At 31.5% G+C, this 13769-nt stretch overlaps 1 protein-coding gene across 1 annotated transcript; it reads right to left on the bottom strand.

Moving 5' to 3' along the window:
- Nucleotides 1-3775: 3775 nt before the first annotated feature.
- Nucleotides 3776-12200, bottom strand: LOC134697725 (uncharacterized). The gene is made up of 5 exons (XM_063560009.1): nucleotides 12109-12200; nucleotides 10438-10514; nucleotides 8134-8242; nucleotides 5704-5816; nucleotides 3776-3891 (listed from the first exon to the last, which is right to left on the bottom strand). Exons 1-5 carry the CDS (start codon nucleotides 12192-12194, stop codon nucleotides 3776-3778), a joined length of 501 nt encoding a protein of 166 aa, XP_063416079.1. The 5' UTR covers nucleotides 12195-12200.
- Between the last annotated feature and the right edge of the window lie 1569 nt (nucleotides 12201-13769).

The raw sequence follows: 13769 nt of genomic DNA on the forward strand, positions 1-13769 counted from the left end.
GCAATCCATTAATATCTGAAAGGAGTTATCTATTTTTACTTAATACATTTTACGTTATCTGTTTGTAACTCATTAAACGTAAACCGGGTCAAAGTCATTTACTCAACTTTGACATTTGTTTGTTTGGTATCTTCTCTGATAGTATTAAAGATATATAATGTATGCATAAGAACTAGTGCGAAATGTTTGCTTTATTGTGATGGAGTTATGATACCTTTGGTCTAAAACAATTTAATGCCAACTGTCCCTATAATGTTTAAATTTAAGATTAATTGATTAAACTTTAACATAGTTCATAATGAAGCCAAAGGTTTTTTTTGCCAATTGTAAGGTGACATATGACCTTCAAACATGTCGTTCGTTGTTGTGTTATTACAGCTATCATATGCCACCGGAAGTGACATTTTCTAAACTGGAAGTTGCAAAGTAAATGATTTTCTTTTTTCAGGCACGAGCAAGTATAAACCATATTTGTTTTAATCTATTGGAATAAACTTATCATTTGACGCCAATAGTACCTTAAGTTTGAGTAAATCGAAAGATGCTTTTTATTATTTCTTTACACAATTGACGAAGAAAGCCCTTCCGTTGTTAAATGAACAATTGCTTTAATTCTTTTTTTGTTGTTCTGAAATAGCACACATTGTGAAATTTCTAGAAAAGTCCAAAAGGTTAAAGATAGTGAAAAGCCAGTTTTAACCAGCTGCAGCTTACGAGTTATCAGTATCTGGTGTTGTTACATATCTAGTGCAGACAAATAAATTTACAGGATCCACTATCATCAAATAAATGTATGTCATTGAAAAACCTGGTTGTCGGATTTCTGATGAGTAATAATGTGAATCAGTTTCTTCTATAGTGTTTTATCGTTATATTTAAAGCCTATGGAATAACCGTTTCCAAAATGATCCTTGCGTCGTAACAACAATCTCCTTCCCTTTCATGAATTTGACCTACCAAATTAGACTGTTTACCGGATTTGCTGTCTCGTAAACAACACGACGGGTGCCACATCTTGATCAGGATCTGCTTACCCTTCCGGAGCACCTGAGATCATCCCTAGTTTTTGATGGGGTTCGTGTTGTTTATTCTTTAGTTTTCTATGTTGTGTCATGTGTACTATTGTTTGTCTGTTTGTCCGTTTCATTTTTTGCCATGACGGTGTCAGTTTAATTTCGATTATGAGTTTGACTGGTATCTTTCGTCCCTCTTTTTGTAAACTTCTTAGGAATGACTGTAATATTTTTTTTTCTGTCTATGAAGAAATAACATAAAAAAATTGGTGCACACTGAATAACATGCGTAGCAGTGTGCCTCACATTTTCTTTTATATGTTATTTCGAATAGACAGAAAAAATATTACAATCATTTTTTATAATTTAATTCTAAATTCCATTTTAAACCGTAGGGAACCATGAAAAAACGTTGATGACGTCACGGTCACATGACTAAAGTATGTCTTAAGGCTGGTAACAAAATAACGTTAGCCAAGCAGAAGACGCCATACATTAAAAATTAAATTATTCTCAAATAACTTGCAATAAGTGTTTTGTCTACGCTTGTGAAAAGTCAAATAACAACAATGCTGAAGCTCAAATACATCATCCAAATGCATAACAACTGTCATATTCCTGACTTGGTACAAGAATTATCTAATATAGAAAATGGTGGATTAAACCCTGTTTATAACTGGCTAAACATCTCACTTAAGGGCATACGATACAGTTACAGGGAAGGTAATGACGTTGCTAACGTAATTTGTTATCTTCGCGACGTCAAACGGTGACATATCGGGAAAAGATGCATTTTTCGACTGATTTTTATCATTCAAACTGATTTAATTTGAAAACGAGTTCATGGACCCCTATTTTTCAAAACGGCATTTTGTTAGATTTTGCCGGAAGATTATGTGACCCAAATTTTATAAAACTGTAAATAGAGGATTTGTTTTTATTTTGATAAACATGCAGTAAAAAAATGACGTTTTTTCTTCAATATATGAACATTTGATAAATATGAGTTATTTCTGAATTAAAAATGCATTTTTTTTAGGATATTTATAAAACACAGAAATTACCGATTATTTAACAAAAAACAATTTGTGTTTATCTTTTATACCAAAAAAGTTATGTCTTTCTTTCAAAAAAGAAATTACGGCCACAAATCTGAATTTCGAGCAAATATGCAAAATTTCAACCTCATTTTACTCAAAAAAGAACACATGAAGGTATATTTTTTATTGCATATTTGATTTAATCAGGTAAAAATTAGCCGACATGCAAATTTTCATGAACTTGTAAATACAGGATCAAAACTGTATCGTATGCCCTTAATTGGCAGTCATAATTGTAGACATCAACGTTGGGATCGCATTGAGTGGACATTTTTTATGAATGCTGTGTTCAACTGAAATTTAATAGTATTATTTAAATGAATGATACTTCAACAGTATCACGCAACTATTTAGATATATTAATGTATTGCAATGAATATTTATAAAGGAAACACAATACAGACTTGGTTACAAAAACAATAACATCGAAACTACATAACCCTTGACTATGTTTAACGTCATACATGGTTTCACAGTAAGTTTTCATATCGATAGTCTCTTAGGCTTCTGCTTGGATGTATTTATTTCACTCGAAAGTTGAAACATTGAAGTGCTTTGTTTTTCATTTATAAGAAAATCTTTCACCCCAGAGCATTGCATAATTTGTGAAGGATTCAATTGCAGTCCATTAAAACCCTTTGTAACTTCCCCTACATTTAAGCAATTCACACACTGTAAATCAAGAAGTTCTAAATATTTTCTTTCATTGGGATTATTACTAGATATTGCATCAGTATATCCGGTTTCTTGTTTATTTTTCAATTCTATTTCCATTGATTTACCACTATCTGCAATTGCAGTGTTATAATCATGACTATCCATGTCTTTAACTATATGTTGATACGGATTTAAGTACCCATCATGCTCCAGCATCTCGTCGCTTCCGCTTTCAGAACTATCTGATTTTGATTGGACAGATGTTTTGTCATTTCGTTCAACAAGTATGTTATTCTTATTACTACTGATTTCGTCGATTTCATCGTACAAGCTTTCAAATTGATTTAAATGTTCCTGGTTGACTAATACTGGATTTGGCAGACCACGTGGGATTTCAGGCAGTCTATTAACACTATTGTTATCATTTTGGTTATTCGTAGTTCTGTTATATTTCAGACGTTTAGCACATACATAACATATTGTTATCACAATAAGCAGACCTGCTCCGCACATAGAATATACCACTATTTACTGACTAAATATGGCTGAAAAACACAAAACAGAAGGTTTAATTTTGGAATTTAATGAAGAATGTAAAAAATCACAAAAGAGTTTGAAATAGAGTTTACATATATCTGAAAGGTATATAACACATATAACAATCTTTTACAAAGGTATACAAATTTACAGGTTTTCAAATGATGGCATGTAGGTTCATAGATGTAGTCATACTAATTCCGTTCTAATGAAACGTTGTTTTGGCAAGTGAAAAAGAAAGACTCATAAAGGCAAATATAAAAATTTTGAGAAACTTATTAAAGATTGCAATTGTAATCAAACCAAAGCAAGTGACAAAATTAAAAGTGTCGACAAACAATAAAAAGGCTTACGGAAATCAAAATAAGATTGCTTCCCCTTCAAAAATAAAGGCAACAATAGTATACCGCTGTTCAAAATTCATAAATCGAAAAAAGATCTTTATTAAGAAAACAAACACAAGTTAAATCAAGTATTGTATTCATTACAATTATTTTGGTCATTGTCGTCTTCTTTCATTCCTCCGTCTCTTTCTGTTTCCCCATCGTACATTTTAGTCATCAGCGTAACAGACGTGAAATGATCTATAAAAAAAAGTTGGCTATTAGCATAACAATATATCTATATCAAACGAAGCGCGTAACTACATTTATATTTGAAAGAAATTGAGAAAAACATTCTTGAAATAATCAGAAATATTTTATAAACCTATGATTTCCAGTTTTTATTGCACTCCTTGAAATTAAGATGCGATAGGATCTTTAAATTGCCCTAAATATTAAGTCCTTTATTGATTGAAACAGAGAGGTGAAATATACCAAGAGGATATCCAAACTCTTTATTCAAACACGAACTTCATTTCTGGGAAACCGGCAATACACTTCATTAAATTGAGAGCTCATTCACAAACTTTTGTAAAAATATTTATATTAGTCGAAAGGTGTTCTACTAGGATCACCAGTCCTTCACCTTTCATTTTATGCCTAATTTACCAAAATACATTCTACATAGTTTGTTATTCAATTATATGCTAAGGAACTATTTAGTTTTTAAAACTTTCTGGTAAACTTTTGTTCTTTTTTAACGGACCCGATATTGTGGTGGTACATATAAACTCATCATAGATATCTTAATGATTTAAATAACCCAAATTACCTGTCCTATATATACATTATTTCTTACTAGCCTACCTAACATCTTGCGATGTGTCCCGCGGTTGTCTAATAGTTTGTAATGTTTTATCACTTTTCAATGAGATTTCAGGCTAAATTATGACACTACATGTTTAATTTCTTTGCAAGATTTATTTTTTTGATATTATTTCAGGTCTGCTTTTTCATATCATAGTTGTGTGATGGTATTGTCAGTTTGGAAAGACATCCGCCAAACGCGTGCTAGGGTCAGTCGTAGACTTACAATGAGGTAAGAGTTGGTTTGCTCCGTGTTGAAGGCCTTAATTTGACTTTAAAATGAAATGCATAAAAAAACAACTTATTCCTTGGCATGTTTTGTGTTTTCTGCTCTTCATTTACTGATTTTCTGACACAATTGGAAATTTTGTATTTTTTCGTAAATGCTATCACAAAACCATGGCAAAAACAACTTAAATCAACAAAAAAGACAAACAACATTACACAAATTAAACACTAGGAACTTACATTGATGCATAGACATGATGAAGTGAAATAGAAATAGTGTCCAGCTCTTTATATTAAAGGTTGAATACAGATATTCCGATAAAGTCAGAAAGTTTAATTATAGCAACAAAAACATTACACTGACAACGAAATCATAAAATGAACGACAATACGTAAGCTATAAAAAAAACTTTCTGTAATGCCAAAATGTACTCTTACTCATGAATAGTGATACATGTGAAAATAGTTTTATCGTTATATGAAATTAAGCCACTTCATACTAACTCACTAACAGAATTTTGTAAATGTTATTCACGGTTGATCCCGAGGGTACCATCTGTCCAGTAGCCAGTACTTCGGTACCGTCATGAAGAAAACGGATGTTTTGTTTTTTAAATTTTACTGTTGGTCTCTTGGAATGTATCTCCCTTGTTGAAAGCCATGATCCCTTGTCCGGATTTAGCTGAACTTGATGTGCCTTAAATATTCGATTTCACCTCTTCATCTTTTTAAAAATCTTTTGATTTTCAATTATTTTGGCCTCGATAGTCACTTAAGAGAAATTTATTGTCGAAATGCGCATATTTTGCAGAACAAATGGAACCATTAATGTTATTATTAAATATTTTTTCATTGTGTACACGAATTTAATGCAAGTAAAATAAATTCTTGTAAACATGGTACAGTTTACTAATAATCTATCTCAGCTTCTATTTCTTTTTTCTTTTCAAAAATTGTAATTGACAAACGACATCAAACTGAACAGAAATTGAAGTAATAAAAAAAAGAGCAATATTTCCAACATACCTTCTGTTGTCATTTGAGAAGTTGTTGATTGTTGATAATTTACGCACCCCTCAATATGGTGACACCTTTGATATAATAAGATAAAATTATTTCATTCGAAAACACACATTATAAAATTCCAATAACATGTGATACACAGTTAACAATTGGTTATGTTTAGCTTTATTTTGTTTGTTAGGGCTTTTGTAGTAATTTTTATGATTCTCGAAGCCTTTGAATTCAACGGTATATGGAATCAAATGATATCACACTGACAATCACGCAACTTATCTTTGTTTATTTTTATTCATGCAGGTGAACCATACCAGACATCATTTTAAAAAGAATTTCATTCATTTTGCTATGTTAGTACTGATTTTGTGTCACATCCTTTGGTTGGACATGGTACCTTACAATAATTCCATGCATCCAAAAGAATTGTACTATAATTGTTTATAGTAACTGTTAAACTGACATAACCACTGACCAATGAACCCCGAAATGGAGGCCAAGGTTAGATAAAACCTACGAGTCAGACATATGCACCTTCCAATCATGTCTTACACCAAAGATGATATAGGTTCTGCTTATTGTAACTGACATTTTTTTAATTTTACTTTGATCACTGATCAATGACAAGTAATAAAATCAACGGTACCAGTTTTGTTGCACCAGATGCGCATTTCGACAATACATGTCTCTTCAGTGATGCTCGTGGCCAAAATATTTGAAATCCAAAGCATATATAAAAGAGGAAGAGCTATATTCCAAAAGGTCCAAAAAGTATAACCAAATTCGTGAAAGAAATCAGAGCTTTGCATGAGGGAGATACATTCCTTAATTTATAATAATTTCTAATATTTTGTAACAGCAAATTTTAATAACACAAAAAATCCGTATTTTCATGCCAGTACCGAAGTACTTGCTACTGGGCTGGTGATACCCTCGGGTACTAATAGTCCACCAGCAGAGGCATCGACCCAGTGGTAGTAATAAAATCAACGGTACCAATTTTGTTGCACCAGATGCGCATTTCGACAATACATGTTTTTCAGTGATGCTCGTGGCCAAAATATTTGAAATCCAAAGCATATATAAAAGATGAAGAGCTATATTCCAAAAGGTCCAAAAAGTATAACCAAATTCGTGAAAGGAATCAGAGCTTTGCATGAGGGAGATACATTCCTTAATTTATAATAATTTCTAATATTTTGTAACAGCAAACTTTAATAACACAAAAAAATCCGTATTTTCATGCCAGTACCGAAGTACTGGCTACTGGGCTGGTGATACCCTCGGGGACTAATAGTCCACCAGCAGAGGCATCGACCCAGTGGTAGTAATAAAATCAACGGTACCAATTTTGTTGCACCAGATGCGCATTTCGACATTACATGTCTCTTCAGTGATGCTCGTGGCCAAAATAGTTGAAATCCAAAGAATATATAAAAGATGAAGAGCTATATTCCAAAAGGTTGAAAAAGTATAACCAAATTCGTGAAAGGAATCAGAGCTTTGCATGAGGGAGATACATTCCTTAATTTATAATAATTTCTAATATTTTGTAACAGCAAATTTTAATAACACAAAAAATCCGTATTTTCATGCCAGTACCGAAGTACTGGCTACTGGGCTGGTGATACCCTCGGGGACTAATAGTCCACCAGCAGAGGCATCGACCCAGTGGTAGTAATAAAATCAACGGTACCAATTTTGTTGCACCAGATGCGCATTTCGACATTACATGTCTCTTCAGTGATGCTCGTGGCCAAAATAGTTGAAATCCAAAGCATATATAAAAGATGAATAGCTATATTCCAAAAGGTCCAAAAAGTATAACCAAATTCGTGAAAGGAATCAGAGCTTTGCATGAGGGAGATACATTCCTTAATTTATAATAATTTCTAATATTTTGTAACAGCAAATTTTAATAACACAAAAAATCCGTATTTTCATACCAGTACCGAAGTACTGGCTACTGGGCTGGTGATACCCTCGGGGACTAATATTCCACCAGCAGAGGCATCGACCCAGTGGTAGTAATAAAATCAACGGTACCAATTTTGTTGCACCAGATGCGCATTTCGACATTACATGTCTCTTCCGTGATGCTCGTGGCCAAAATAGTTGAAATCCAAAGCATATATAAAAGATATAAACTATCCTAACGGACATGTATACCTCTGTAGGCATAGGAATTACATTATGTATTAGATTTTAAAATCTTGTAAAAAATAATTTATAAATTCAAGTCGTAAAAATTGACCAATACGCACTAAGCTTAAAGTTAAAAATAATGACATGAATACTTTGTCTTTTATCTATCAATGATTCAACGGGGATATGATGTTTTTTGTATCTGTTTACTAGCTTTTAAAATAAGATATTACATTTTAGGTATACCTCTGATTTTCAGTACATTGACAAGACTGGAGACACTTTTTTCCAAACGTTTGTGTATGACATTGCTGACATTGGCTTCCGTCTGTAGAAGTATAACCTTTTCCACACTCTAAAATATATAAAAGAAAATATTAAAAACATTTGTTAGAAGATACGAATAACATGATTAAGTACCAAAACATTAGACAGTAACATAAAACTAGAGGCTCTAAAGAGCCTGTGTCGCTCACCTTGGTCTTTGTGCACGTTAAACAAAGGACACAGATGGATTAATGACAACATTGTGTTTTGATGATGGTGATGTGTTTGTAGATTTTATTTTACTAAACATTCTTGCTGCTTATAATTATCTCTATCTATAATGAACTTGGCCCAGTAGTTACAGTGGAAAATATTTGTAAAAATTTGTAAAAATTTATGAAATTTGTTAAATATTGACTATAAAGGGCAATAACTCCTTAAGGGGTCAATTGACCATTTTGATCATGTTGACTTATTTGTAGGTGTAATAAAATTAACGGTACCAATTTTCTTGCACCAGATGCGCATTTCGACAATACATGTATCTTCAGGTATGCTCGTGGCCAAAATATATGAAATCCAAGGCTTATATAAATTTGCTGTACATCATTGCTGTTTACAGTTTATCTCTATCTATAATAATACTCAAAATAATAACCAAAAGCTACCAATTTTCTTAAAATTACAATTTCAGTGGCAGCAACCCAACAACGGGTTGCCTGATTGGTCTGAAAATTTAAGGGCAGATAGATCTTGACCTGATGAACAATTTTATCCTGTAAGATTTGCTCTAAATGCTTTGTTTTCGGATATATGAGTCAAAAACTGCATTTTACCCTATGATCTATTTTTAGCCATGTCGGCCATCTTGGTTTGGGGGCTGAGTCATCGGACACATGTTTTATACAAGATACCTTAATGATGATTGTGGACAAGTTTGGTTAAATTTTTCTTTATAGTTTCAGAGGAGAAGATTTTTGTAAAAGATTACACACATTTACGAAAAATTGTTTAACATTGACTATAAAGGGCAATAACTCCTTGAGGGGTCAACTGACCATTTTGTATTGTTGACTTAGTTGTAGATCTTACTTTGCTGAACATAATTGCTGTTTTAAGATTATCTCTATCTTTTATAATATTCAAGATAATAACAAACAAGCGGCAAAATTTCCTTAAAATTACCAATTTAGGGGCAGCAATTCAAGAACGGGTTGTCCGATTCATCTGAAAATTTTAGAGCGGATAGATCTTAACATGATAATCAATTTTACCACCTGTTAGATTTGCTCTACATGCTTTGGTTTCAGAAATATAATCCAAAATCTACCTTTTACCCCCTATATTCTATTTTAAGCCATGGCGGCCATATTGGTTGGTTGGCAAAGTCACTGGACACATTTAAAAAAAAAGATACTCTACATTATTTCTTTTTAAAATTAAAACTTGCCAAATTTCAATTAGTTGTGATAAAATAGAAAGTTGTCCCATGTCCTACTGGCAATATAAATCAGTAACTAATCATTTCTATCTTTTTTTAGCATTTTTGACCAAGTTTGGTTTAATGTTGCCCAGTAGTTTCAGATGAGAAGATTTTTGTTAAAGTTAACAGACGACGCCGGACGACGACGACGACGACGGACGCAAAGTGATGAGATAAGCTCAATTGGCACTTCGGGCCAGGCGAGCTAAAATATGATATAAATGATTAGTTACTGATTTATATTGCCAGTAGGACATGGGACATCTTTCTATTTTATCACCACTAATTGAAATTTGGCAAGTTTTAGTTTTAAATAGAAATAATATGAGGTGTTTCGGATAGAAATTGACCTAATGCACATGAATATCTATAACTTTGTGAACTTAAGTTGGGGTTGGAAACTTCTCTTTGCAAAGTCTGTAGTTGTTTGAAAATTGACCTGATTAATAAAATAGAGGCGTTCAAATAAATCAGGGTACATTTGGTGTGTAAGTTGGTAATCTAGTGATTACAAAAACACATTTATTTATTGTTTGCGTTATAAAACATTTTTTTGATTAACCTTCCAAGGGAGCATAAAATGCATTAAAAGACAGGAATGTATAAATACTAGAAAGCCTACTTGAAGTGTAGCTACAGTTCAACTGTTGGTGAGATCCTCCCGCTTTAGAATAAAAATGAGAAACAGCATTCGTAACATAAAATAATTCATTGCTAAAAATGGCTGAATTAAAAGTAAGATATTTACGTATTGGATCTATCAAATAGTAAAATAAATCAGCTAAAAATTTCATAAATACCAATACAAGTTCCATTTCTGTTTTCGTAATCATCACAGCAATAATTTACACGTTCATTGGTCTGTAAAGCTTTATTCCTTTGTACAGAAAATACGACAATTTGTAATTACTGAAGTAAATCACCAAATGACTAATGCATTTGGTTCAAGAAACTCATTATTTTTTTTAACACAATTAAGACTTTCAACTAAATTCCTTATTGTTGATCTCTATCCAAATAGTTTTGTTTCATCGCCATCTTGTGTCTAAGGGTTTGTTTGTTTGGAATTATAGTGATTAAGATTATAACACAACGTTGACTACTGTATCCTATTTATAACATGTTTTTACTTATTTTGTCCACACATATTGCTGTCAATATAATGGAATAAAGACTTTCATACAACTGAGAGGTATAACACAATGTTTATTCCACCATTTGCTAAATAAAAAAATACATGTACCAAGTCATGAATATGACAGTTGTTTTCCATTTGTCTGATGTGTTTGAGGTTGTGATTTTGCCATTGATTTGATAAGCGACTTTCCATTTGAAAGTTTCCTCATAATTCGATATTTTTGTTATTTTTCTTTTACCCCTGAAGATTCTAATATGTCTTTTAAATGACAGATGTCTAGTAAGTTATTGTATTAATAATAATTTTGGAATATGAAATTCTTTCGGACTGATATTATAGCTTAGCCTAAGGAGAAACAATCAAAGTTGGTTCTAGTTATTATAGGAATAGTAGCATATAAATTATGAATAAACTTAACAACGTAACCGAGAAAATTAGACACTCACTCAACAATATATTGTTCATATACAGTATATTTTAAAAGGTATTCAGCAGTCATGTGGCTTGAGGAAACACTTACTATATAACATGATTTTCATACATCAAATTCCTGGAAATGGATTTCCACATTGAATATATCCAAGTGTCTTACAAATAAACTCATTAAGATACTAAGATAAAGTTGTGTATTTACCTAATATGCCCGTTTCTTCTACAAAGGCGAAACATTGACGCTTGAATCCAAAAAATGTTAAAAAAAAAGTCAAATAAAGTACGAAGTTGAAGACCATTGAGGTTTGATTAATTAGCAATACGTCCATTGCAATAAATGGGTCAAGTAAATGTACGCATCCTTTTTAAATTTTTACCAATCTGGATATATTTTTTGTTAGATTACATGGAAATGTACATGTTTACTTCTTCACATGGCCTATTAAATATCACCACCAAATATATTAACTTTTGAAATACATGTAAAATTATTGTAGGGTTTGTGGTAATTTGTATGAGAAAGAGATTCACAATTAGCAGAGGGCATTTGTTTTACATGCAATGCATCAAAAACAAGTTGCAATGTTCTAACCGATGATACACATTTACACCAACAAACTGTAAAGACGATTTTTACCGTTTACGGTAAAAGTGACACATAAATTGGTGTTTAGGTTTTGATATTTCAATCTACCTAAAAATTACAGAAAATACGAAACAGATAAAAACACAATTTCTAACATTTCTGTTTTAAATTAAATACAAATAAGCAATTCAAATATATAAAATAAGGAGATGTAACATGTAATCATGATATTTAAAACCGAAAATGCACTTGACCAAATTGAAAAAAATGCAGTTAATAAAATCATTAAATAATAAAAACATAAAGTTACAATACCAGTCGTATTTAAAACATTCACCAGGACGGTCTTTTCCAGACACGAAAGAAAAGAAGAAAACCACTGTCACTAGGAATAATGACATATTAGGATTACATAGTGTCAAATTTTCTCATATATATACATATTAAACACGGAAATTATTTGAAACATTATGTTTACATACAAACAATCACCGGAAATTCTATAATGATGCTTAACAATTGATATATTGAAGAGACTGATTATTGGGTTTTTTTAAAGTTAACCACGCTTAGGTTTGAAGGACACTTTATGAAAATTTTTCTAAACAGAACAGAGTGTTTTTAGTAATATCATTACATCACAATAATGTTAAATGTGGTTAGTTTTGAAGAAAAAAAACATAGACATTTGTTTATTTTTGTTTAATAACTCATTTTGATTTTTCTGGTTATTAATCAAAGTAAATAAACTCATCATAGATACCAGGACTCAATTTAGTATATACGCCAGACGCGCGTTTCGTCTGCAAAAGACTAATCAGTGACGCTAGAATAAAAAAAAAGCCAAATAAAGTACGAAGTTGGAGAGCATTGAGGACCAAAATTCCTAAAAGTTTTGCCAAATATAGCTAAGGTAATCTATGCCCAAAGATAGAAAAGCCTTAGTTTTTCAAAAAAATCAAAAGTTTGTAAACAGTAAATTTACAAATATAACCATATCAATGACAATTCAATATCAGTAAACGATCACTTCGCCTTTTATTTAAAAAACCTTCCATAGATTATACTGCAAGACCGTAAAAGTATTAAAACGCCTATACATGTATCTCTATTTGACTGCACTAATATTTACTCGACCAGTTTGAATTGGTCTAAATTTTAATCGATATTACTCGACCTCATTCTAAAACATACTCAACTGTCTGTACTTGATCCTTATCTTTGCAATTGCAAATAGTCTGAGCTTTTACTCGACCAGTCAGAAACAGTCTAAACCCATACTCGCCCTGTAACTTGTTTTCAGTCTAAACCGTACTCGATCAAAGGTCTCAATAATACTCGACAAGTTAAAACCACTAAACCAAATAACCTGTACTGTTTTAAAATTTTAACTGTCGAAATAAACTAACATCAGCCACAATAAAGTAATGATTAATGTAAAATCAGATTTTCACATCCTTATATGATTCCCAAATTTTTTAAATTATTATTTAATTATATTAATTTTAAAGTTTTAGAGTTTTGTTAAACCAAAGACTTTCGTTTACCTAAAAACAACACCTACATTGAGAAATATTAAACCTTATCAAGGTGCATCTTGTTCGGCATGTATGTGTGTTTTTAAAACTTAGTTTTCATAAATTCCCAAATAATACTTCATAGGTATCATGGTTACATACACTAGTTATATTATTCGGTTTTAAGGAGATAATAACAGTCAATAAGAAATACTGAAATTGTTTAACATTATACATTTTATATTAGAAATAAATCTATCATTATAATTTGGCTATTATTGTTTATAATATATATCAGAAAGGGATTAAACAAAAATAAACAAATTATCAAAATTGTTCTTCTTATTAGTCTATGAATGTTACTGGTGAAGTTTAAACTGATACTTTCTGATTAGGTGCAAACTAAATAAAAAGATCACATCTGGTTAGAGAGTATCAAATAATAAATAACACTCATTT

This window comes from Mytilus trossulus, chromosome 14, assembly GCF_036588685.1.
Source record: "Mytilus trossulus isolate FHL-02 chromosome 14, PNRI_Mtr1.1.1.hap1, whole genome shotgun sequence".
Lineage (NCBI taxonomy): Eukaryota > Metazoa > Mollusca > Bivalvia > Mytilida > Mytilidae > Mytilus > Mytilus trossulus.

What these genes read in the sequence shown, in the direction of transcription:
- LOC134697725 (XM_063560009.1), bottom strand. Translation starts at nt 12,194, where the DNA reads ATGTCATTATTCCTAGTGACAGTGGTTTTCTTCTTTTCTTTCGTGTCT. An exon ending in GAATGTTTTAAATACGACTG is followed by an intron (nt 10,515 to 12,108) that starts GTATTGTAACTT and finishes TTCTGTACAAAG; the next exon opens with GAATAAAGCTTTACAGACCA. An exon ending in ATTACTTCAATTTCTGTTCA is followed by an intron (nt 3,892 to 5,703) that starts GTTTGATGTCGT and finishes TTTTTTTTATAG; the next exon opens with ATCATTTCACGTCTGTTACG.